Source organism: Calliphora vicina, chromosome 5 (genome assembly GCF_958450345.1).
Source record: "Calliphora vicina chromosome 5, idCalVici1.1, whole genome shotgun sequence".
Classification (NCBI taxonomy): Eukaryota; Metazoa; Arthropoda; class Insecta; order Diptera; family Calliphoridae; genus Calliphora; species Calliphora vicina.
The window spans coordinates 98,713,829-98,741,419 of record NC_088784.1 but is presented as its reverse complement, the minus strand read 5'-3'; the positions used below and the strand labels follow the sequence as shown (position 1 = coordinate 98,741,419).

At 28.6% G+C, this 27,591-nt stretch overlaps 2 protein-coding genes across 2 annotated transcripts in view; one reads left to right on the top strand and one right to left on the bottom strand.

Moving 5' to 3' along the window:
- Positions 1 to 27,591, bottom strand: part of LOC135960733 (mucin-5AC-like) — a 431,448-nt gene that overhangs the window by 80,409 nt on the left and 323,448 nt on the right. The gene's annotated exons all lie outside the window — the stretch shown is intronic.
- On the top strand, positions 22,937 to 24,720 carry LOC135959763 (odorant receptor 45a-like). Its single transcript, XM_065510819.1, has 5 exons — positions 22,937 to 23,249; positions 23,315 to 23,495; positions 23,903 to 24,368; positions 24,434 to 24,589; positions 24,658 to 24,720. The coding sequence occupies exons 1-5, from the start codon at positions 22,937 to 22,939 to the stop codon at positions 24,718 to 24,720; spliced, it is 1,179 nt and encodes a 392-aa protein (XP_065366891.1).

Here is a 27,591-nt window from a genome sequence, read left to right as displayed (position 1 = left end):
AATATTTTACAACCCTTCTTGTTCTTTTGACATACAATTTGTCATTGTTGGAATAGCAGGAGTATTTTTAAATGTACTTCTTTGAAATTTTGAAGTCCTTAAAAAAGGACACAGGATCACGAAATGAAAAACTGAAAACACAGTTTTTCTCCATTAAATTTATAATTTCAGACGTAAATCATCCGGTTCGTGTCTAACGAATTTTTTCTCTATTTGTCGGAAATAATAAAATTTGGAATTAATAAACATAGAAATGTGTTCAAGAAATTGTGATTTTTTATAAGGAGAACTTCCATACCACTGTGGATAATAACTAACTATTTTTTCCAACAAAAAATAGTGATACCAAACAATATATGTATGTGGATATGATACCAAACTCTAGCGATTGGTATCATTATCACATCATGGAAAAAAATTCTTAGTAACGATGAGTCAACATGTGTGGCCATCGATATGTGACCTATACTTATGGGCATTTCCATGCCATCGTATGTGATATTTGTACGCCAAAAGAGTAAAATGGATTTTACAAAAATAAGAGTATCTGAAAAATAATTAGGTCTTTGTGTTTCATTCAGAGGGTACTATATTTTTTTTTTAAAATAATATGTACTTTGGAAACATTGTTGTCCAAAATATCGAGCGAAATAAGAGTATATTTTGAGGTACATGTAGAAATATGCGCAAATTTGTAAATCGTGAGAGGCGTTATGTTTTTTCTTTTAAGTTCTTACAATAAACCGAATATTGTTTCTTTACAATCCGTCATATTTAAATAAAAACAAGTAAGAAAGTATGGTCGGTCAAGCCCGACCATATAATACCCTACACTAAGTAAAAGAGCAAAAAAAATTTTTCTTTTAAAATTTAAATAATTTATATTTTTGAGTGATTTTCGGAAGTGGGCCTTATATGGGGGCTATGACCAATTATGGACCGATCACCATGAAATTAGGTCGTATGATTTATGTGTATATTAAAGTTAACTATGTTGAATTTTGTGTGTTTACCAACATTTTTAAGCGATTTATGCACGTTAAAGTGATTTTCGGAAGCGGGACTATATGGGAGCTATGACTAATTATGGACCGATCGTAACAAAATTTGGTGACATGAATTTTGAATATATAAAACTTATTTGGAGCGGATTTTGTGGATATACATATATAAATTAAAAATTTATGACCGATAAAGTCCAATTTCGGAGGGACATTTGTATGGGGGCTAGGTGAAATAATGGACCGATTTTAGCCATTTTCAATAGGCTTGGTCCTTGGGCCGAAAAAATAATATGTACCGAATTGCGACCTGTACTCTGCGCACAAGGTTTACATGGACAGCCAGCCAGCCAGCCAGCCAGCCAGCCAGCCAGCCAGCCAGCCAGCCAGCCAGCCAGCCAACCAGACGGACGGACGGACGGACATCGCTTAATCGACTCAGAAAGTGATTCTAAGTCGATCGGTATACTTTAAGGTGGGTGTTACAAACATCTGCACAAACGCATAATACCCTCCCCACTATGGTGGTGTAGGGTATAACAAACTTTGGATGATTTTATAATAAACCTCTTGCTTGTTTATTATAAAATCATCCAAAGCTACATATATTCGGGCGAATCTTTAGGTAAACAAAATTTATTTTTTTTTCTTTCGAAATTGTATTTAAATTTTTTGGAAAAAGTTTTTTCCAAATTTTTTTTTTAAATTTTTTTCAATTTAAAAAAAAAAAATTTTTTGGAAAAAGAAGTTATGACAAGAAAATTTTTTGGGTGAAAAAATAATTCGGGTTAAAAAATATTTTTCCCGATTTTGACCCATTGTAGGTCCAACTTACTTTGACCCTATATACGCCGTTGCAATGGACTTTGAAATATCTATCATTAGATATCCAGATTGTCTATATTAATGACTTAGTAATCCAGATATAGATAAAAAATAGGCCAAAAATCGAGTTTGTCCCATTTTTTCCTATATCCAGGCATTTGTGGGCCGATTTTGTCGATTTTAAATAGCAACCGTGAGAATTCCCGATATATTGATGTATCAATCATGTTTGCAATTAATTTGGGGGCTACGGAATGTTGATTTCAACATACAGACGGATAGACGGACAGGCTATATTGACTTGGCTATCTATAACGATTCCGAATATATATACTTTATGGATTGGCCTTCAAATTTCTAACTAATTTAAATTAATCTTAGCTTTGAACAATCAAAATAAAAATTGTGTAATTTTTAGATAAAAGCTATGATTTTTATTCAAAAATTTCTCTTGAACCTATGTTAATTGCACTTTCAAAAAACTTTCATATAATTTCAATATGCTTTTCAGTTTCAAAAGTTACAATGAGTAATATTTACTGTGTTCTGTAATGAAATTCACCTTTTAGTAGTTCATTAAATGGTTTATTAAAATTCGTTTTAATTTAATTTCACAGCAGCCAAGTTTCTCTTCTAACTTGAGATTTACAGAGAATCTGTGTTGGAAAATCTATCTTCTCATTTAGGTTTTTAATTAATTACTTTTAATTTATTTATTCTTTTTGTGTGTATACCACAATAAATTAACACAAATTTGTTATTTTTAATGATACAACAAGAAACTCAAAATCTTGTAAATAAACTTTTTGAACAGGTTTTATTGATGTTTTATCAAATGGCTTTAGCAATAGAGGGTTGTTTGAAAAGTTTTTGGAATTGGGCTAGAACAGGGAGAAAGTTTCAATTAAGACTTCGCTTGAGACGAACATATGATTGCAGAGTATGGTTGGAGCATCACACGGGAGTATCTAAAACAAGAAGCTTCTAACCTGTGGAATAACAAACTCAATAATAATAGTTTGTTAAAATTGGTAAAGAAATTTAGAAATTTTTCAATTTAAACTAAACATTTTTTTACAATTTAGTATTTCTTTGGGAAACCACAATTAATTAACCAAAACTTTTGCATTTATCCACGCATAGGAAAGAACAACAAACAGAAGACATAAAATCTCAAATTGATTACAAAACTTTTTTCTACAACTTTTTTTCCTAAAGCCAAACAATTAAACCCAAAGAGTTGAGTGTTAAATAAATACCGAAATTAATTTACCAAAAACTAACTTTCATACCAATAATATCTACGGATTTTGCATGTCTACCCATAATTCATTTAGCAGAACTTCGCTTTCAATTCAATTAATTAATTATGCAAAAAAGCTAAAAGTGTTGAAAACAATGTCAGAATGTACAACAGAAAGTATGTTGCTGTGGCTTACAATGTTTTGCAGCTATAGTTATGATTTCATTTGAGTTCTTGTAAGTAAATATTTTGGCAAACAAAATTATGATGAATTTTATTAAAATTGTCAGATGTTGGCATAATTGCAGAAAAGTTAAACATACATACTGGAGGCATAATTTGTATAATATTATGTAATTTCGAATTTAAAGTTTCTGTTATTGTTGCATAGTTTTTATATAATTTGTCATTAAAATATGTTTTTAAAAGATTTAACGTTTACTATAACTTGGAAATTAAAATTTATGATGTGCAAATCTAGATTATCACAATACAAATTAATGATGCCAAATGATTTCTCCATTATTATGATGTAGTTTGCCATCATATTATAGTTTTGCCACTTCTTTTTAGTGATTTAGTTAAAAGTCTGTACCTCAACCTACTTAACAGTTGCAAAAATAACAAGCATTTTATATTGGATAATACAAAATGCAACATTTTAAAAAGAATGTTATAGTTCAGAGCAGAGCTGTAAATGAATCATTAATTTTTGAATTAATTCGCGAATTATTCATGCACTGAATTAGCAAAATTTTGAATTAATACTTTTCACACAAAAATGTTAATTAATTGAATAAAATGTTGAGTCAATTCAAATGAATTTGGTAAAAATTAATTGCAATTCATTTCCAACTCAAACGAATTTCAATTCGTTTCTAATTCTCTAATTCGTTTCTAATTGATTTTGAATTAACTCAAATGAATTTGAAACAAGTAAGACAGCTATATTCGGCTGTGCCGAATCTTATATACCCTTCACCAAATTATACTTTACAATACAAATTTGAAATATTTTTAGGAAAATAAATAAATTTTTAATTTTAAAAAAATTGTAAAAAAATTTTTTTTAATTTTTTATTTAAAATTTTTATAATTTTTTTTTGGAATTTTAAATATTTCAAAAAATTTTTTAAAAATTTTTATAAATTTTTTTTTGGAATTTTAAAAAAATTAAAAAAAATTTTTTTTTAAATTTAAATTTTTTTTTTTTAAATTTAAAAATTTTTTTTTTTTTAAATTTTTATAAATTTGATTTATTGCAACTCATTTATGATTTCATTCATATGAATTGTAATTCATTGTTCTAATTCATTTGAATGAATTTAAAATCGATTCAATTCAATCGAATTGGAAATGAATTGCAATTAACTTTAACAAATTTATTTGAATTGAAAACGAATTGCAATTCATTTTACAGATCCATTTGAATTGAAAACGAATTGCAACTCCTTTTTACAAATTCATTTGAATTGGAATTGAAATTCATTCGTTTGAATTGATTCAAATTTAATGCAATTAATTTTTGTTGTGAAAACGAATTAACATCAAAAATTAATGATTCATTTATAGCTCTGGTTCAGAGCAGCATAACTTTACATCATATTGAATAAAATTGTTTGTTATGAGAAGATTTCTTGTGACATCTGTCTATATAACTTATGTTTTTATTAGAGAGGATTGCATTACGTATACTTGATATTTATTTGACATTTAATTCATTATTACTCATACGTCACTTAGCAGCATACATTAGAGGTGAGAGCAAAATACATTTTAATAAAAATCAATGTGTCTTCGCAACAATTTTTCAGATTGGAAAAGCACATACATAAGAATTATATAAGAATACAGAAAAATTGTATTAAAAAATCTTTTTAATTGGTTTAATTGGAGAAAAGTTTTCTTCACCTTTAAATGAGATTCCATTTTTTTACATTCTTCATTGTTTATAAACGATTTTTCTCATACCATAATGTGAAAATTTAAGTTTACAAAGTGCAAATATAAATTGTCACAACATGAGCTAATGATGACAAATGATTGCTTCATTATTCTGATGTTATTTCGCCATCATTATCTTCTGTTGAAAAATATTGTCAGTTATGAGGTGTTTTCTTGTGACATCTGTCTATAATTGAGAATCACTTTCATAACACACTAAGCAATAGGATATTACAATTCATGCTTAAGGATGTTAAGTGAATAAAGTGTTAAATGTCTCATCAGCAACTGTTTTAAAATGAAATCTGGAAATTTTTAAATATAATTTAACTACACTGCCCACTTGAATACGATACGTACATAAATTGTTTGTTGCAAACAATATCTTGCAAACGAATAATAGTGGAAACTTTAATGTTATTTTAAATTAGACTTTATTTAATTGAAAAATTACACTATATAAATATCTTTATTACAATTTCTACCTCACGTTGCACAGTGGGGTCGACAAAACTTTCTACAGCTTGTAAAATGTACAAATATGAACAGAGTTCAATGAATGAAACTTTGTTATAAAGTCAGTGGAAGAGATTACCTCACTAAGTTTATTTTAAAAGATATTTGAGTTTAAACTTTGTTTAATTATCTTTGGTTTTAATACCTTGCATGTCGTTTTGAAGGCAACAGCTGTCATTTATTCTCACTTAGTTGTTGAATATTATAGTGAAAACAACGAAGTCTTTTTACATCAAAAATGTCTAATTTTGTTTTACTTCTTTAATTTGAAAAAAGTACCGGGATTTTTGCTCAAATTTTTAGGAATTGCGGGATAACTTTTGACCAATTGACAAGTTTTTTTTTACACTTTGCTATTTAGTATGACAAATTTATTTTGCTAAATTATAAATCTTACAGTTACTAAAAATATCCTAGACTTGTTGGTTATTTAAACTCACTACTATTTAAAAATACTAGATTGATATTCTTGTGTATGAGTGATGTTGTGGAAAAAACAAATTTCATTAATAAAACAAAATACAGGCATAATAAGTTTCAGTTAAAAGTTTGTTTTTATTTTGTAATTTTGCTGTTTTTTTGTTGTTGTTTGATTTGTTTTGTAGTTACCTGCAGCTTTATAGTCATGATGGGTTTTTATTTTCACCTCACTAATGGTGTGTTTCACTCTTTCAGCCCTCTTCCACATACACACATTTCAATATTCAGTTTGAAAACATTAAATATGTAGTTGGAATTGTTGCTGTTATTATTCTCCTATGGTTGGCAAAGAGCAATAAAATGAATTCTCATTATTTGTAGGTGCGTGTGCATGTGAGTATGAGTTTTCTTGTTATGGAGTTTTAACGGTTGTTATTATGTCTGGATGTGGTTGGTGTGTGTTGAGGAGAGAGAGAGTGTTGAGCAAGAAATGTTTTCATTTCAAGTTTTCCAACAAAAACAATCAGTTGCAAATTTGAAAGTAAGTGTGTTTGGGTGTTTGTGCACGAATGTGTGAGATAAACAAATTGTTTTGTTGTTTACTTTACTTTACTATAATATTTTTTGCAAAATTGTACATGCATGAGTACGATTTTGTTTTATTTTTTGTTGGTTTTCTACGTTTATATTTAAAAAGTGTAAGTACGTAGTAGTACTTGTATGTAACTACATATATGCCAGTAAATTCTTGTTAAACAATGGTTAAATAAAGGTAAAATAAAAATAAAGAAATAATACATAAAAGAACAAGAAGCAAAATGAATAATTGAAATAGTAACGAAACAAGTGTAAAGTTAAGTTGAATTTTATATTTCTTGGGTATGTTTTGTACATATTGCTGTAGTTAACAATGCAAAGTTGTCTTTAAAGTTTTGTCATTTAAAAGTATTTTTGTTATGTTTTTAAGATGTGCCAAAGAAGCAAAAATCTGTGACAGTTTAGAATATTTAAAGAGATTTTATTTAAGATCTTTTATATGATTTAATTTATTTTACTGTAGTTATTAGTATAATGATAAGAATTTCTTTCTATGGATGGGAGGAAAGAAAAATTTCGATAAAAACATAAATATGTAATAAGATTGTTTTTTAAATTTAAAATTTTTTAATAAATATAAAAAAAATTAAAGAAAATGAAATGAAAAAGCTAAAATTTAGAACTATTTTTTGTGCTTGCTATATTTCCTTAATTTTAGAATTTTCAATAACAACAAAACGTTGCCGTGAAATGTTTGTTGAATAATTCAAGATAAAAAAAATTAAAAACGATCTTCATAATAAAGCGCTATAATTCGGAAAACTTAAGGAAGTCTATACAAACACAGGATGTTTTATAAAACGTTATATATTTCCTTATAAACCTACGAATTTATTTTCGTTCAATATTCAGAATATTTTTACACCGCAATAGGAAAATAACATCATCTTTATCAGTAATAAATATATTTTGGTACTTTATAAAAACATTTTTTTTTTTGAAATGAAAAGAAAACTATTTAAAGATATAGGTAAAATCATTATTTTTTGACTGAAACGTAAAGATAAGTATGTATTAATTTTGCAAAAATGTGAAAATAATCTAAATTCCCAAAATTTTTTTAATAATTCCCTTAAAAAGTTTTTGGTTAAAACTTGGCCAACTGAAAAATTAAATTTTTATTAAAAAAAAAATGAATTCCCAAAAAAAATTTAAAAATACCCAAAATTTCCAAAAATTATTTTTTTTGAAAATATTATAAAAACATAACAAAAAATCACAATACCCATGTATACCAACAATTTTCCTGAAATAACATACAATTTTTAAGGAATTTAAAAAAAAAATTTATTTCCAAAAACTTTTTTTAAAATTTATCAAAATTTTTCATCAAAAAAATATTTTTTTATGAATTTTTTTGAAAAAAATTTAATTCCCAAGATAAATATTTAAAAAGATAGGTGCACTCTTTATATTTTAACTGAAACATGAAGAAATGTATTAATTTGGCAAAAATGTAGGTACAAATAATCAAAATTTCCAAATTTTTTTTCAAAATCGCCTTTAAATAATGATTGGTTAAAACTATGCCAACTGAAAATTCTAGAAAATGTTCTATAAAATTTAAATACTTATGAATAATATTCCAAAAAAATTTAATTCCCAAAAAAAAATTTAAAAATACCCAAAACTTCCAAAAATAATTTTTGTTGATAATATAAAAAGCAAAAATTAAAAAAATCAATTTTGTAATAAAATTTTTGAAGAAACAGAATTCCCAAGAAATATCCCAAAATATTCCTAAAATAAAAAAAAATAATTCCCAAAAAATTTTTGAACTACCCAAAATTTCCAAAAATAGTTTTCGTTTAAAATATAAAAAAGCACAGATTAAATGATTTTCTGTTAAATGATTAATGAAATTTAACAGAAAATCAGAATTCCCAAGAAATATCCAAAATTTTGCTGAAATAACATTAAAAATCTTAACAAAAACAAAAATTTTAACAACAAAAAAACTTAATTTCCAAAAATATATTTAAAATCCCCTTTAAATAATCTTTGGCATAAAACTAAGCCACAAAAATTATCCAAAATTTTCCACAAAAATAAATTGTTATGAATTTTATTGAAAAAAAAATAATTCCCAAGAAAAACCTAAAACTATTTAAGGGGGATTTTGATAAAAAAATTTGGGAATTTAGATTTTTTCCACATTTTTGCAACATAAATATTCATAAATTAAATATTTATGAATAATATTAAGCAAAAATTAAATTCCACAAAAAATTTTAAAAATACCCAAAATTTCCAAAAATAATTTTAGTTGAAAATATTATAGAAAGCAAAGATTAAACAAAAAACTATTTTTAAAGAAATTAAACAAAAAAATTTTAATTCCCAAGAAATAAATTTTCCTGAAATAACATTAAATATAACCTGGAAATATGAAAAAAACAAAAATTTTAAAGCATTTTAACAAAAAAATCCTAATTGGGTTTTAACCATTTAACAAATTTTTGGCTTAAAACTAGCCTCAAAATTTTTCCAAAAAAATGAATTTTTACGAAAAAAAATTTAATTCCCAACAAAATTTAACAAATCCCCAAAATTTTCCAAAAAATTTTATTGGCAAAAACCTGAATAAAATGCTAAATTAACAAAAACAAGTAAGAGATCTATTTTCGGCTGTGCCGAATCTTATTATACCCTTCACCAAATTATACTTTCAAATAAATTTTGTTAAATATTTTTAGGTAAACAAAATTTCATTTTTTTTTAATTGTTTTTCAAATTTTTTTTTTTCGAAATTGTTTTTTAAATTTTTTTAAAAAAAAGTTTTTTCCAAATTTTTTTAAAAAAAAAATTTAAAAATTTTTTTTTTAGTTTTTTTTTTGATGAAAAAAAATTCGAGTTAAAAAATATTTTTCCCGATTTTGACCCATTGTAGGTCCAACTTACTATAGCCTTATCTACATCGTTGCAATGGACTTTGATATATCTATCATTAGATATCCATATTGTCTATATTAATGACTTAGTAATCCATATATAGATCAAAAATAGGTCAAAAATCTAGGTTGTCCCGGTTTTTTGTTCATATCTCCGATGGACCGATTTTGCTGATTTTAAATAGCAAGCTTCTCGAAAGCATGTCTGACAGAATTATTGAAGATTTGGATCCGGAAGATATCTGGGGTCTTCAGAAAATTGATTTCAACAGACAGACAAACAGACAGACAGACGGACATGGCTTAATCGACTCCGCTATCTATAAGGATCCAGAATATATATACTTTATAGGGTCGGAAATGAAAAATGTAGAAATTGCAAACGAATGACAAACTTATATATACCCTTCTCACGAAGGTGAAGGGTATAATTATACAATTTTAATGAAATTCAACAAAAAATCTAAATTCCCAGGAACCTTTTCAACTTAAAAATTATTAAAAAATTTTGGACAAAAATTTAATTTTCATATAAAAATTTAATTCCTAAAGAATACCCAAAATTTCCAAGAATAATTTTTGTAGATACTTAAAAGCTTAATAAAAACAAAAATGTTCAAATTTTTTTCCAGTCATGTTTCTGAATCAGCCTCTTGTATGTAGGCTATGGTAATATTTTTGATAGAATGACCATTGAATAAGGAGAGTAAAGCAAAGGTAGCTGGAGTTTGCTGTCCATTGATTTTTATTGTTTAAAATTGTATTTGGTGTTGGCTTACTGAATAATAACAAGCTCTCATCGAATATATCTATATGAAATTATTAGATAAGAAAAAATGGAGATTGCTGAATTTGCTATACTTCTCAAATATTAACTTTGAGCCTGCCTCTAATCTGAAAACAAATAAAAATTTACCCCTCCCCCTAAAATCTTTAGCAGGATACGCACCTGTGCTAATTTATCTCAAAAAAGAATTGGAATAAAGTATTATACTGTGCACTTTATGATTCAATAAATAAAATAATAAAATTTTAAAGAAAAAATTTCAATATTATTTTAATAATCATTTGTTAAATAGTTACAATAACCGAAGTTTTTAATCATAAAGAAAATCTTTAATATTTTTTTAACATTTATAAAATAAATTAAGGTCAACTGTTTAGCCATTTCTTTATAATCTCCCTACAAGCAATAAGCCACCAGCTAAAATCTACTTGAATAATATTTTTTTTTGGTGTACTTCTTGCCCCATTTACTAATTCATTTAATATCCATTAGCAAAATGACTTTCTAGAAATATTTTGATTATAAATAATTCAACTAAATCATGTCTTTGCAGAAATTTCTCAGTTTTTGACTGGACACACACACACACACAAATAGTCTTCTTGGAAATCCTTAAAATGTTAAAGACAAAAAAGGAAATCCATTAACCATAGCAATGTATTTGGTGCATAAAGAACATTAAACAACTGAACAGGAAATTGTTGGAATCAAATGATATTTTTAAATATTAAAAATCATTGTGTCAACTCATTGTGTATGGCTTTTTTTTTTTTTTTTTTTATTAACGCAACAGCAGTGGCAGAATGAATATACTTTGTGCAGCATTTTCACTTTGCGAACATTTAATTTTGCAAACTATTTGACTTTATTTTAGCAACTATTTATAAAAAAAAAATAAAATAAAACATATAAAAACAGCAACAAAAATTGTTATGTATAAAAAAGAATTACAAAAATTACATTTAGTTGCAGCAGTTCTACTTGCTACTGCTACACACAAGTACCAGCAAACAGCATGAAAATATTTACAAATGTTTTTTAATTAAAAAGCCATCCATGTTTATAAACAGGGCTGGCGAATGGAATGAAATGAATGAATGAATGGATGAATGTTCACTTGTTCTCCCTTAGACATGCTGCTGCATTAAATGAGCAGGCAGTTGCTTAGTTGTTGCAACTATTGTTGTTATTATCTTTATTTTGTAGTTCTTTCACCACTTCTACAAACACAATCTGCTACAGCTGCCTTTAAACTACTTTTAGTTGATGCTATTATTTTAATGCATTTTCCATTTACTACTACTATTTTTAACCATTTTACTGCAACCATTGTAGTTTCGTTTTGGTAGTTGCTTTCAAAAATGTTTAAAAGCAACAGCCGAAAAAAACGAGAGATATTTTCAGTCAGTTTATTATTATGCTGAGTAAATGTATACAATAAATTTTCATATTAAATATTTTTATTTTTTTTTTATATTTCATTTTAGTTATTCTATGAGTATTGTATTTGTTTTTTTTATTATATTTTTATCTATAGTAATTTGCAAAAAAAAAAGGAATTAAAATTGGGAGAATAAATTGAAAATGTAGTTTATATTTTCTTTTTGTGTGTACTTTAATTCAGCAGTAATTGTATACATGTAACTAAAAATGAAATGAATGAATAATTATAAAAGTAAAATCTGTATTAAATATTTACTTAAAAGGAATAAAAATACCCAGTTCGATATTTAGAGACAACATTAAAATCGTACTGCCCATAGCAAGAGGACTGATACACCTACAACCAGCCCCACTACTACTTCAATAGTAATGGTTATTCTCAATCTGAAACCAGAACCTGACAATATCAACCCAAAGCTGCTATATACAGAGACTATGGGATAATACGGAACTCTCCGCTGAACTAAAAAAGGTGTTGTTCATCAGCATACAGAACAAAGGTAAACATAAGGACTGTGAGACCTTGATAATAGTCAGTTATGTATGTGGTTAGGGTGGGTCAAATTGTAGGCCAAAAAATTTTACAAATCCAACCACCGGATTTTATTATGAGAAAGTCTAATATTCGCCAATTTTCTCAAAATCCAATGAAACCATCACATACACATTTGCCTAGAGGAATTAAAATTTTCTTTTGTCTCGATTCTTGAATATTTTGGAAAAATACATATTTTAGCACCTCTAAATTTAAATATTGAGTATTTTTTGTTCATTAGAACAAATCCAAACGGAAACAAGTAAGAGAGCTATATTCGGCTGTGCAGAATCTTATATACCCTTCACCAAATTATTCTTCAAAATAAAAATTTTAAATATTTTTAGGTAAAGAAATTTTTTTTTCATGTTTTGTAAAAAAAAATTTTCGAATTGTTTTTAAAATTTTTTTTTTGGAAATTTTTTTTTTTAATATTTACCGAAAAAAAACTTTTGGTGAAAAAAAAAATTGGGTTAACAAATATTTTTTCAGATTTTGACCCATTTTAGGTCCATCTTACTATGGTCTTATATACGTCGTTGTAAAGGTCTTTGAAATATCTATCATTAGATATCCATATTGTCTATACTAATGACTAAGTAATCTAGATATAGGTCAAAAATAGGTCAAAAATCGTTGATTTTTCCTTTCAGCCATTTGTGGACCGATTTTCTCGATTTCAAACAGCAATCGAGCCGGAAGAGTTCCGGAGATATTGATGTATAAATCGTGTATGTAAGTTATTTGGGGGCTTCGGAAAGTTGATTTCAACAGACAGACAGACGGACATGGCTTAATCGACTCCGCTATCTATAAGAATCCAGAATATATAGACTTTATAGGGTCGGAAAAATATATTGTGGAAATTACAAACGGAATGACAAACTTATATATCCCTTCCCACGATGGCGAAGGGTATAAAAACTGACATTTTAATTAACATTTGTGGAATGACTTTAAGAACATAGAGACCAATCCTACACAGAGAAGACAGATTCGTAGTGGCAATCGAATTTGTTGCCAATCGAATGATTATACATTAGTGACCGAATTTTACAGTTGTGCCTAAACGATTTTAGAAGTTGTAACAAAAGTTTGGTTGCGCCTGGTCAAAGGGCGCTCTTCTTTTTTTCATTACAAAACTTTATTCTGTTAAATTACTTTTCTTTTTCTCCCTGGACCAGCACTCAGGGGAGGGTCATCCCCTGAGTGCTGGTCCAGGCATTGTGTTGGAACTAAGAAAATAGGTTATGGGAGAAAGGAAAGAGGCAGTAGTAGTGTTTGCGGACATTTTATTTTAACATTCCTATATTGAAAATTACAAGAAACATTTCAACAGGAAGTTTGTTCCACATACGTACAGTAGGGCTTAAGAACGAATTTTCCCTGTTGTTGTAGCAGCAGTGATTGCTGAGTTGACAGCCCTTGGTGGAGTGAACTCGGGTCATTCCGGTGCGTAAAACTGGATGTTTTCCCTGTAGTGTGATGTGCTGGCCATTGGCCAATCGACCACAAAGGGATGTGTTCTTGATGAAAAACGTGTATTACGTTCAAATCAGCGGTTGTCAGAAACAAGTTCCTAAATTCCATCAGAACACATTCCATTGTAGTACCGATAGAACAGTGAAATTGCGACAGTGCTCCAGCGATTCAATAGAGTTGGATACCCTACTGTCACCAATAATCACCTTCGCCCTCTACTGTACGTGGTGGAGAAGCTACACTGTACATGGGAGTTGTATTCCATTTTCGGTCGGATATAGGTGCTGTAAATAGTGATCACTGTTTCACAAATCCGAGAAACTTGAATGCTTCTTTCGACACTTGAAAAATGTGTTTAGACCAGAGGACATCACATTGAATTCTCATGCCCAGAACATCAAGAGAGTCGGATTCAACAATATTTACAGCACCCATAAATTCAGATGAGGCGAAATGATCTGTCATTCGTTTTTGTGTCAACATGCAACATTGAGTCTTGTGACTGCACGACCCATTCAGAGATTGTCAGGTTCCGATTAAGGGAATGATTCATGTTTTGCCTCATTGCCCCAATCTTCAATAGCCTGGATGTATAACTGAATGAATATGAATGGCAAATGTTGCTGTTATCTGCAAAAGAATAGATAGGGTTGGAAGTTTGACGTAGAAGGAATAGAGTAGGAGAAAGAAGGGAGCCTTGCGATACCCAAGAATTTAACTTGAACTCGTTTGATGAGATCCCATCTATAACAACTCGTATAGGGCAATCTCTGAGAAAGCTAGATATAATTCGAATGAAGTTAATATCGACACCAAAAGCAATAAGTTTTGATAAAAGTGCACTATGCCACACTCTTTCGAACGCCTTGAAAATTTCTTTCGCCAAAACGGTGAATGAAACGATACCATTTTTCCGATAGGAAGCCTAGAAAGTCTCCCGTATATTATCCTCTAGGGAAACCATATTGGCGGTCGTTAAGTAAATTGTTGGACTCCAAATATTTAACCAGATGGTAGTTTACCATACTTTCAATAGCATTGGAAGCCTCCTAAGTGGCGTGACATTAGCAACCTTCCAACATACAGGAAATACGTCGGCACAGTATAAAATGCTGGAAAGATTAGCTATTGGACAAACTCGAAGATCACTGTTTCAACACCAGCACAGTTGTGCCATCCAGGAGACTTATTTAAGCTGAGATTCGATAAAATCCTTTTCACAGCACGACCTCGAAAGAATATATTTGTCATAACCACTAATACTCTTTCGGCAAATGAGAATTACTTGCGAATAATTCAGCTAAAGTGTTAGCTTTATCGATTGGATCATTAAAATGTTTGGTCATCCTTTAAAAGAGTCGGAATTGAGGAACTAGAATTACCCTTCACTCTTCGCAAGAAATGATTAGGTGGAAAATTTTGTATCTTCTATAGCGTTCTAACAACATTTCGGTCATGCAAAATCGTCTTTCAATTTCTCTCGGATGGTACGTAATTTCCCTGCAGCTCGCAAACGTTTTAAAGTTGCTGCTTGAGTTGCTCCCAATTATTTTGTAAATTCTTGTTGAGGCAACAAAATCGAAAAAATGTTAAAGGCTTTTTAAATCTTGTATTTGTTTTCATTTATTGTGGTTAAAGTAGTACAAATATGTTCCAAATTGTAAATTCTATGGAGAGGTTTGTTTTTTAATTTTTAACTAAAATTATATATTTTTTTAGACGTTTCGGCACATAATAATTGATAACTCAAAAATGTTAGTCCGATGTTATTAAAATAAGCTTAGAAACATTAAGATTTACTTAGCCTTTCATCCGTTTATATGTTGTGTTTCAATCGATATATTTTTTACGTGAAAATAGCTAATTTTTTGGTTTTAAAAAAAAATTATGAAAAATTGAAAACGGAAGAAATTTTTCAGATTTATTGCTATGTCGCAAAGCCACATATAATAGCAACCAAATGAGGTATCGATCATAATAATCGATCGATTCTTTTCGAATTTATTCATAATTATGTGAATTCGCTCATTTTCACAAAATTTTAGTTTTTTTTGAAAATTGAGTAGTTAATGTTCTTCTTTGGATTGGTTGAATTTTGAAAACGTTTTCCCCATGATATGTGAAATTTTTGACACATATATTGTGTTTCAATCGGCTCAGTAGTTTCGGAGTTATAATAACAAATTGAAGCAAAACAAATATTTTTTATGTGACAATAGCAAATTTTTTGGTTTTTAAAAAAATCATGAAAAATTGAAAACGGCTGAAATTGTTCAGATTTATTGCTTTATCGCTAAGCCACATGTAATAGGAACAAAACGAAATATTGATCATAAAAATCGATCGATTCGTTCCGAATTTATTCACAATTAAGTAAAGTCGGTAATATTCAAAAATTTTAGTTTTTCGTTTGATATAAAGTGGCAACTTAAAATCCGTACGGATTAAAGCGAGCATATCTTTTGAATGAAACAACGTATGTTAACTTTTTATACATGAATTTAAAGGTTATTTATTAAGCTTTAAAAAAATATATATATAGGTTAATGTGTCTTTATTGCGAATAAATTTTCTGGCTTGTCTTCCTATGCCTCCCATTAATAGCTGCACAATTTTTTTTCCACTTCTACCGTTATGCCAGCATATTTATTCCATTTTGTTCTCATAAAAATCTGGTTATTTACTGTACCTGCATTCTTTTTCAATTTACGTTTAACAATTGCCCAATATATCTCGATCTAACGAAGATTTATGCAATTTGTTTAATTGATGTGTTTTGGTATAACATCAATATTATTCTCATTATACCACTTCATAGTTGTATTTGAGTAATAACAACTTGTCATTAAGTAATGACAACTTGGCTGAAACTTTGTATCAGATGTGTGATGTTATATAAATGACAGCAATCGCTTTTCCAAACTGTCTTTTTATATATAATTCGGAAAATTCTTTAAAAACATGTCTGAAAAGCTTGACTCTTCAAATCGCAGCTGCGGATTGCCTGCCAATTTAATATTTTTGTTCAATTTTACGTATTCATATTTAAAGGCAACACAACCTCGAGCTGCCGAGACGTAAAAATGTTGATATCTGCGAAAAACCGATTTTGGCTATCTTTTAACCCGACAAAGTCGGATTTTCTAAATATCTGTGCACAATTTTATCTGTAGCTACATTTTCTATTCTGTCTACACTTTTTAAAACTAAACATAATGACTTGCAATTCATTGTAGAATAATTGTAGATTTGTTGTTAAAAACGTATGTAAATCTTTTTTCATTTTGATAACAGGGGTCGTTATTATGATTACTATAGCGCGTACGGATTTTAAGTGGCCACTTCTTTACATAAAATTGAGTAGTTAATGTTCGTTCAACAGATATGCCATCTATTGTAAATCCCACATGTTTAATTCATACACCCAATATATAATTTAAGATATATGTATGTACGTTAAAAAAATATCAGTAACGATGCTTGATGTACTTAATATTCATTTCAATCAATTATTTTAGTAGGATGTTGCGTAGACATGTATTGACTTGTCTTTATCGTTTATTAATTATCCTTTCCCCTGCATAAAGTTAACCAATTTTTTCAGTAGCAGCGAATTTTGTTTGTTTGAAGAATTGAACGTTAAATGAAAATACCAAGGATGTACAAGTTAATACATTTTGTTGTTGCAACCTTAAGCTCAACGGAAGTTTTTAATCTTTTACATCCGCTTTGTTTTTTTAAACAACTGGTGGGTTTAAGTGAAATTAATGTTTTGTTTTTAAAAGAAAGGAAATTTGAAGTACATACTATAAATATATACAGTAAATATTGAAAATTTAAGATAAAAAAAGTCACAACTTGAAATTTGCACAACCTAACTCTTGAATATAATTTAATATTTTTTTTCAAAAATATTCTATATTTTTGTGGACATGAACGTCCAACTTTGTTTAGAACCAATTATTATATATATAGTATATTTATATCAGGTTCTACGAATTTTGCTCCTTCTGAGATATTGAAATTTATCTCAGATTTCTTTTCAAATTTCAAAAATACTTAAATTTTGTCCATTTGACTTTTGCTTAAAATTTACCATATCCTTTTACATTCTTATATTTCCGCTTAAATTATGCTATCACTTTTTACCATCCCGTTGGCTTATTGGTTCCTACCTGTGATAGCATTTTGAAAACAGCTCGCCTCATTACCTCTATGTAAATCAGCCATATATTTTCAATATTTTCATTTGCAACCAGCAGCGTTAACAAATGCTGCTAGCGAGCCAATAAATTTGATGGTTCTTAAAAATCGTTAATAAAAAAGACACAATATCCTCGTCAAAAGTTGACTGCATAAATTGAATTGATTTTATGATGAAATCATTTTCATAAAATTTATCTTTTCTTCTTTAGAGGGTTTACACTCAAAGTTACACACATGATTCGGTGGCAGTGGTGGCCAAGGATCAATGTTTGTTTTGTATTTGAGTCTGCTACCGCATAATTGATTTTGAATTGTAAAAAATTTTATTCCGCTACAGAGTATAAAGACTGGAGTGAGCAGTAGTGATTAAATACTAAAGTCTTTATATTGAATGGAAAAAGAAATGCAGATTGAAAACTCATGTTTAATGGAAAAGATGAAGGTAATAATAAACTAAGTGGTTTGTAAAAAGGATATACAATAAAGACCAGCAATTTTCATTATGTAATAACTGTTCTATTTTATATATATTAAACATATATGTTGCTAGCAGTTTGTATCTTTAAAACCCTGAGACATTTCCAGCTGTCAAGAAAAATCAATATAAATGTCAATTCAATGCATTTGAAATATTAAACGATTTGAACCATTGTTTTCATAACACTAATTATCAAAGTAAACATCTAGTTATTACTCAAACAGAAGAGTATTAAATAATCATATTTTAATTGATTGTCATTGAAATGCCATCATAGGATTTTGTGTAATCTCAATAGGAAAATGTGCAATGTGAACTTTACTACACATATACAAATATAGCATATGTATATGGGACATTCTCTTTTATTTTTAACTTTTGTTAAACTGACTTTATCAGTTAAATTAACTGGAGTTAGATTGCCGAAATTCAAGACCAAAAATTATTATTTCTATATATTGTTACGTTTTTACCTTTTAAAAATAGTGGTTTATTTCCTATAAATAAACCGGATACTTTTGATAGCAAATAAACAACAAGTCTTTATTTATTTAAATGTATACAACAAAAGTTTGAATAGTCTCTCAGTATTTTTATAGATGTTTATAATTCGCAGAAATAAAAACACTTAAATTACACACTTTATAATGTACAAGTATACACTGGTAATGCAGTTGTTGTTTACTCTACGCTGACTAACGACTACAACCTATACCACTATTTATAGACAGCGCCATATTTCGTGCAGCTTCTACAATGATCTTAACGGACAAAACTAGTATATTCGAATTCTAGAGCATTCGATGTTAATGTTGGCTGCATGATATTAATTAACATTGTTGATCAGTAGAAGTTGCTACTGATAGGCATTTTTATAAATATCACTAACTTGAATTTTTGTTTCAGCAAAAAAAAAATTTGTATCATACAATTTTTTCACTAAAAAATTTTCAAAATTTTTTTAAAAAAAAATTGATAAAACAAATTTTGATATGAAAATTAATTTTTTTTAAATGTTTTTTTACCTAAAAATATTTAAAATTTGTATTTTCAAGTATAATTTGGTGAAGGGTATAATGTGACATTACAAAAACTAGAGAATTACCCATATAAGTGTATTAAATATATAATTATAGCTAATTTCATACTATAAAGTTTACATTGAAAGGCCTGCTTCATAAATAGCAGATTATTAAATAAAATAGGAAATTTAATATCGTGATTATGTGCGCAAATGTGAGAATGAAAGACAACTTATTATAGGGCTCAAAATGATTTAGGGCCAAAAATTAAAGAAAAAACTTTGTGATACTTAAATGGTAGAAATAGTTATACCCTACACCACCATAGTGGGGAGGGTATAATGCGTTTGTGCAGAAGTTTTAAAGTATACCGATCGACTTTGAATTCTGAGTCGATTAAACGATGTCCGTCCGTCCGTCTGGCTGGCAGGTTGGTCGTCTGGCTGGCTGTCCATGTAAACCTTGTGCGCAGAGTACAGGTCGCAATTTTTAAGATATTTCGATAAAATTTGGTACATGGACCAAGCCTATTGAAACTGGCTGAAATCGGTCCATTATTTCACCTAGCCCCCATACAAATGTCCCCTCGAAATTGGACTTTATCGGCAATAAATGTTTAATTTATCTATGTATCTACACAAATTTCGCTCCAAATAAGTTTTATATATACAAAATTCATGTCACCAAATTTTGTTACGATCGGTCCATAATTAGTCATAGCTCCCATATAGACCCGCTTCCGAAAATCACTTTAACGTGCAGAAATCGCTTAAAAATGTTGGTATACACACAAAATTCAACTTTCAAATAGACGTAAATCACACGACCTAATTTCATGGTGATCGGTCCATAATTGCTCATAGCCCCCATATAAGGCCCACTTCCGAAAATCACTCAAAAATATAAATTATTGAAATTTTAAAAGAAAAATTTTTTGCTCTTTTACGTAGTGTAGGGTATTATATGGTCGGGCTTGACCGACCATACTTTCTTACTTGTTTTTCATTTGGTTTCAACTCATAATAAGTATTGAGGAATCCAAACAGATCTACACCATTTCAAATTAAAATTAAGAAAATATAAATTTTAATCGAAAAATCCAAAGTAATATTAAGAAATAATAAACTGAAATCCAGAAAATCGATTTATACTGAGAAAAAACAAATTGAATATTGAGAAAATAAGAAATCCAAGTTGTACTTTCTCAATATTAAATTGTTCCAGTTCCAGTTATTGCAGCACTTATAGGTTGAAATGTGGCATCATGCATATACCTGATGACAAAGCAATATTATGTTCGAAAATTCGAAATAAAATTCAAAGTTATGTTCCAAAAATTATAAAATTGTTAAACTAATTTCTAAATCATGCATAAACCTTATGTTCGAAAATTCGATCTTATGTTCGAAAATGTTTAAAGCTGTTAAATTGATGAGGCTTCTTAAAAAAATACATTTAACAATTTCGAACTTAAAAATATTGAAAAAAAAATTCAAACACTTGAAATAAATTTCGAAAATTGGAAGTTATATACGAACAATTCTTATAAGTGTAAAAATAATCTCTAGATCATGTTTAAACCTGGTGATAATGCAATATTATGTTCGAAAATTCGATCTTATTTTCGCAAATTTTTTAAAGCATCTAAATTAACCTGGAGGTCATAAGGATTCTTAAAAAATACAAGACAATTTCTTATATTTTCTTATTTCGGAAAAAATATAAATTTTTTATAAATTTTTAGGTATTTTCAATTTAGTTTCAGCATATAATCTTTTTAAGATATGTTCGAAAATTCGAATTAAAATTCGAAAATTCAATGTGCTCTAGAAAGGAGAGAATAAACTTTAAATTAAATAGCGAAAACCTTTTATATCATATATATTGTATAAAGTAATAAATAGTTTGATTTCAATTCATTTTTATTTTTTTATTTTTTTTTTTAAAATGCAAAAATAACACTGTCCAACGGCATTTTTGGAACAGAAAGCGACCCTATAATTCTGAAAGGGCATGTTGAGTAGATAATTTTTGTAGAATAAAATTTAGTTCAGCTGGTCTGAATTTTTGTTTGTTTTACAGTTGGTCAAAGTTTTAATTTTTTGGTCGAAGGGAGCATTATACTAACTGAAAAAAAATGTTGCAAATTAATGTCTAAGAGAATTATTATTGTCAGAGTTATATTATGGAATTTTATGGGGATCATTTTCGTGGAAGATCTTAACCCTCTAGCTCCTCTCTTTAGGGGTCAATTTGACGCTTTTTTCGAGAAAATCAAAAATAGTCCTTTCAAAAAGGACATTTAAGGATTAAAATAATCTACGAACATTTTTTCAGGAAATTTTCAGTGGGGGTCACCAAAGATACCAAAGCTTTAAATAAAACTATTTACGCTTAATTAGAAAAAATACACGCCATCTTGGGTCTACATTTTTTTTACAAAAATCACCAAAAATCTATTTATGATCTGAATGAGCTGATATTAGCTAAAGAGGATCTACAAAATACATTCATAAACATGTAGGCTATCACTTTTAGGTCAAGAGTTATTTAGGTTTATTTTTAATTTTTTTATTTTTGCTCGATCTTTTTTTAGTTTTTATAAACTACTGTAGTTCGAATTTTTTTTTTAAATATCATCTATATTTGCAATAAAATTTCGAATACTGCAAAAATAACTTGCTTATAGTTATCTCTTCCCTATAGAAAATTACACGCATCCAAAATTGGCACATGTAAAAATTACCGTATTTTTTAAGAGCTTTATTTAAAAATATGAAACCCAGGGTGGCGTGTAATTATGCTAATAAGGCGTAAAGAGCTTCATTTAAAGCTTTGGTATCTTTGGAGACCCCCACTGAAATTTTCCTGAAAAAATGTTCGTAGAATATTTTAATCATTAAATGTCCTTTTTGAAAGGACTTTTTTTTTGATTTTTTCGAAAAAAGGGTCAAATTTACCCCTAAAGAGATGAGATAAAGGGTCAAGATCTTCCATAAAAATGATACCCATAAAATTCCATAATATAACTCTGACAATATGAATTCTCCTAGACATTAACTTACAACATTTTTTTCAGTTAGTATAAGTATTTTTACCCACTGTAAAAAAAAATTTATAACAGCTGGACTATAAGTTTATTCTAAAAAAATTATGTAGTAAACATGCTCTTTAAGAATTATAGGGTTGCTATTCTGTTCCAATCAAAAAGTCTCTATTTGTTGGACAGTGTAATTAATAATATCGATATTTCAGCAATCATATATTTTTTTATAGAACTGAACAATAAGAATGTATCGTACCTTATATTTAAGAGTATATTATTGTATTTCTGTACTTTGTTGACTTTAAGGGCCCTTCCGTTCACCTAGCATGCCTGTACAATATGACCCTGTACAGCTAGTATATAAAAAAACTAAATAAATAAAATAAAAATTGTTTAGTATTTCCCTAACTGAGTACGCTAACTAAAGTTAATTTGTTGCTCGCTCTCTAGCATTTCTAAACATGCGAAAAAATAATAATAATAATGAAAAACCAAAAATAATGATTTCCAAGAGCTACTTTTTTGTACAGAAATTGACTTTCGCCGGGGTGGGCATAGATCCCATGGCCAAAACTCCTAACTTAATAGTTAAACATCCCGGTATATTGTATGGTTTAACAATTTGTTCGGTCTTTCATTTCATCATTGTCTCACATTATGCCTACATACATGTCACTGATTTTGAGGAAATTACCGATTCGTTTCCCATGTTGTGTCAATTGATTTTGTGCATATGTAAAGTGATGATATTCCTGAGAAAACGGCAGCAGATTTTTTCACTGATACGTGAGGTACATGAGAGAAATTTTAAGGGTAAGTGTTAATATATTGTAGATTAAATGGGAGTAATGTTTTATTGTTTATTTTTTGTTTTTTAGCTGAGGGTGAAGAATTGGCAATTGTACGCCGTGAAAATGCCAAGGATAATTATCTGTGTTCTGTCTATTTAAGAATTGTGATATTTTCCGGAAGTTTTGCTGTTTTACATCCGCTGGCAAACGCTGTGTATGTTTATATAATAAATGGCGAACTGGTTTTAACGGAACCTAATAAGGCAACGTAAGTTCTCTATATTCACAATAAAAACTTAGCCTATAGGCAACTTTCAAATTAGCAACAACAGCTAGAGTAAATGGAATCTTATATACCCTTCACTGAAAAAAAAATTTTTAATTTTTGGTGCAAAAAAATTTTTTCGGAAAAAGGTGTAAAAATCGAGGTAGTCGCAGTTCTTTGCTTATATCTCAGCCATTTTTGGGCCGATTTTCTCGATTTAAAATAGCATCCTAAGTTGGACTATAGCGGATATATTGATGTATCCATCATGTAAGAAAGTTATTTGGGGGCTTAGGAAAGTTGATTTCAACAGACGGGCATGGTTATCATGGTGGTATCAAAGTTTACATTGAAAAGTATTTTTTTTTTTAAATATTCTTTTTAATATATAGTTTACATTCTACTTACAGATACTTTTGGAATTACTCCAATCTGGCTGGCTACTCAGGGGTGTATGTGTTAAATGTTTTTACCGTTTACTTTGTCTGTGTCGTTTCTTTGGCCATCGATACGCTCTTCTCATGGTTTGTCAGCAATGTCATGGCACAATTTCACATTATTTACTATCGTTTCGAAAGGGCTGCTCTAACAAGCCCGGAAACTAACATGACCCATCTGCAGCAGAACAACTACATTATATCGTGTATAAAATACCATCATGATATCCTAAAATTTTCGGAAAAACTAAAACGAGTTTATAGCGAAATAATTTTCATTAAGTTCACCATTGTTTGTATGGAAATCTGTAGTTTGGTTTTTCGCGTAAGTCGTCCCAATGATTCATTGCCAGATACAGCCTACAAATGTTTATTTTTGTGTGCCGTGGCCATACAATTGATGGTGTATTGTTACAATGGTCAGAGGATAAAAGATGAAGTAAGTAGATATTACTAAATTGTAAGTGTTTATTTTACTAATGTTTCTTTTTTTTCTTCTTAAAGAGTGGCCATGTGTCCACTGCCATCTATTGTATATTTGACTGGTCGAATTTATCTAAATCGTGTAAGAAATTACTTTTGATCTCTATGACACGCTCTCAAAAACACTGTAATATAAATGGTGTCTTCTTTGAGGTGGATTTTAGTTTGTATTTATGGGTATTATTTAATAAATAAAATAGAAAATCTGTAAAACAATTAATGAACCATTTTTGGTTTATTTAAAGGTATTTAAAACAGCAGCATCTTTATTAACAGCTTTAAAGACATTGGAGGAAAAACAAACTTGAAGAAAAAACAAATGGGCAATTCTATGTCATCGTACGTGACATTTGTATGCCTATAGAGTGAAATAGAAATTGCAAATATAAGAGTATCTGCAAAATAATTTGGTCATTACGATCCATTAAGAGCGTACTATGTTTAAATAAAATAATAAGTTCTGTCGAAACATTGTTGAGCAAAATATCGAGCGACAGTAATTTTGTACATGTAGAAATATGCGAACTTTTGCGAATCATGAGAGGTGTTATGTTTTCTTTTAATTTCTTACACTAAAGCAAATATTTTTCCTTTACAATCCGTCAAATTTAAATTTTTGGATAAATTTACAATAAATAAAATTTTATTTCGTACGTGACATACCGTACGTGACAGATTTTTCTCTAAACAATATATATTCTGTAAATGTAATGTATAAAATAAATAGAAAATATATATTCGGTTTCAATAAACAATTTGATGATAGCAAAAAAACAATCAGAGTCAAATTTATTTCATACTACATGTTAATTGGGAGCTTAGTTTTCGCAGAAATATTAGCCTTAAACTTACCAATTCAATTAAAAAATTAAATATAGTCTGTTTATACTATTATTTTTGCCCTTAAAATGTTGTAATAAGCTCTAGATACTTTCAAATAGTAATATTTTAAGGTTTTCTCCTCTTCTAATCATCTTGAAAAAAGTTTCAAGGGTTTTGGTTTTTTCAGTCGTGGTTGTTATTCTTGTGGAGTTGCCCATATGCTTTATAGAAATTAAGAAAAATTAATATAAAATTTGTTTAGCAACTAGAAATTTTATAGTCTACTAGCTGACCCGGTGCGATTCGCCACCCCAATTAGAAGAAAGAAATAGTACTATTAAGTCTGCAGCTCACTCGGGTCCATATAATCTTTATTTCATGTTTCTAAATTCATTGGTGAAGAAATTACTAAAAGTACCATTCGAATAAAGATATAGTACCAAAAAGTCTACCCCTAGAATCCTAACTCACTTAGTACCATATATGTTTCATTTCATGATTATAAGTCCATTGTTATAGAAATTTCAAAAAAGTATCATTAGATTAAAGAAAAAGTGTTAAAAAGTTTTCCACTAGAATCCTAACTCACTTAGGACGATATATGTTTAATTTCATGTTTCTAAGTCCATTGTTATAGAAATTTCAAAAAAGTACCATTCGATTAATGAAAAAGTATCATGAAGTATCCCCTTGAATTTTCACTCACTTAGGCCCATATATACTTGTAGTTTCCCACTCACTTGGGTCCATATAAGCTTTATTTCATATTTCCAGGTTCATTGGTGAAGAAATTACAAAAAGTACCATTAGATTAAAGAAAAAGTATCAAGTATATCCCCATGAATTTGCACTCACTTAGGACCATATATGCTTAATTTCATGTTTCCAAGTCCATTGTTATAGAAAATTCAAAAAAGTAACCACACTTGTGGTTTTCCACTCACACGGTTCCATATAAGCTTTATTTCAGGTTTCTAGGTTCATTGGTGAAGAAATTACAAAAAGTATCATTAGAATAAATAAAAAGTACCAAAAAGTCTTCCCCTAGAATTCTCACTCACTTCGGAACATATATGCTTAATTTCATGTTTCTAAGTCAATTGTAATAGAAAATTCAAAAAGTACCATTAGAAGAAAAAAAAGTACCTATAGTTCAGTTCTTACATTTTGGTACCTAAATATAATCCCTTATTTCTAATACTAACTTCACTCAGATACATATCAGCTAACTTTAATGTCTATAAGTGAAATAATTTAAAATATTAAAAAGGTACCATTTGGAGAAAAGTACCAATTTCTTTTTTCCTCCTTGAAACCCCTAAAGTTTGAAATTTAGAAATATTTCATTTTGCAAAAGTTCTTTATGCTACATACATATCTCAATCGTTATAATAAAATAAATATGTTTTAATATAATAAATATGTTTTAAAAAAAGTACGAAACAGTTTACCCGGATTTGGGCTAAAATACACCATGGCACTCGAGTTCCAAATAACAACCTGTTAGTTAATTTTTGTATGAATCCAGGAACCAATGTTAAAAAAATTCTCAAAATCGGTTTAATAATTTGCAATAAAATGTATTTTCCCGATTTTATCCGCTTTTTGGTACCTTTTTTTTATCCCCATTGCGGTGGTAAAATATTATTAAAATAATTTTCTGTATCGTGGTGGGAGTAAAATATTCGAATGTCTATGTCAAATTATAGAAAAACAAATTTTATGAAAAAGTACCAAAAATAAACACAATTTTTATACCTTAAGGGTTCGAATTTCCAAAAAGTACCAAACCTATATTTTTTATTTTTTGATAAGTAAAGAATACGATTTAAATTTTGTTTCTATGTTTATTGGTTTAAAAGATACATAGGGTGCCAAAAAAGTACCAAAATACAGTTTTTACCCGTTTTCTCCCCTAAAAGGTTCGAATTTCGAAAAAGGACGAAACACCTATCAGCTTATTTTTTAAATGGAGTAACATGCAATTTCAAGTTTTTTTGTATCTTTATTAGTTTTGAAGATATAAGATTACCGGATTTACCCATTTTTACCCTTTTTTACCCCCTAAACGTTCGAATTTCCAAAAATCCCTTCTTAGTGAATCGTTTTGGGGAGGTAGGAACCCACAGTTAAAATTTCATGATTCTAGCTTCAGTCGTTTGGGCTGTGGGATGATGAATCAGTCAGTCATTCAGTCATTCAGTCAGTCAGTAACGTTACTCTTTTATATACATATATAGATTAGCTGAATAAAGTGTAGTTGAAAATGAATTAAGCAGTTGAAAAATAATTAAATAGAATTAAAATAATTTTAGTTTATTATTCTAAGATAAAACATACAATGTGCGGCCTTAAAC

Bases quoted from the DNA above. Each gene is read 5' to 3' on its own strand.
- LOC135959763 (XM_065510819.1), top strand. From the start codon at position 22,937: ATGATTTCCAAGAGCTACTTTTTTGTACAGAAATTGACTTTCGCCGGG. The intron at 23,496-23,902 runs GTAAGTTCTCTA...TTCTACTTACAG, and splicing joins ACGGAACCTAATAAGGCAAC to ATACTTTTGGAATTACTCCA. The intron at 24,590-24,657 runs GTATTATTTAAT...GTTTATTTAAAG, and splicing joins ATTTTAGTTTGTATTTATGG to GTATTTAAAACAGCAGCATC.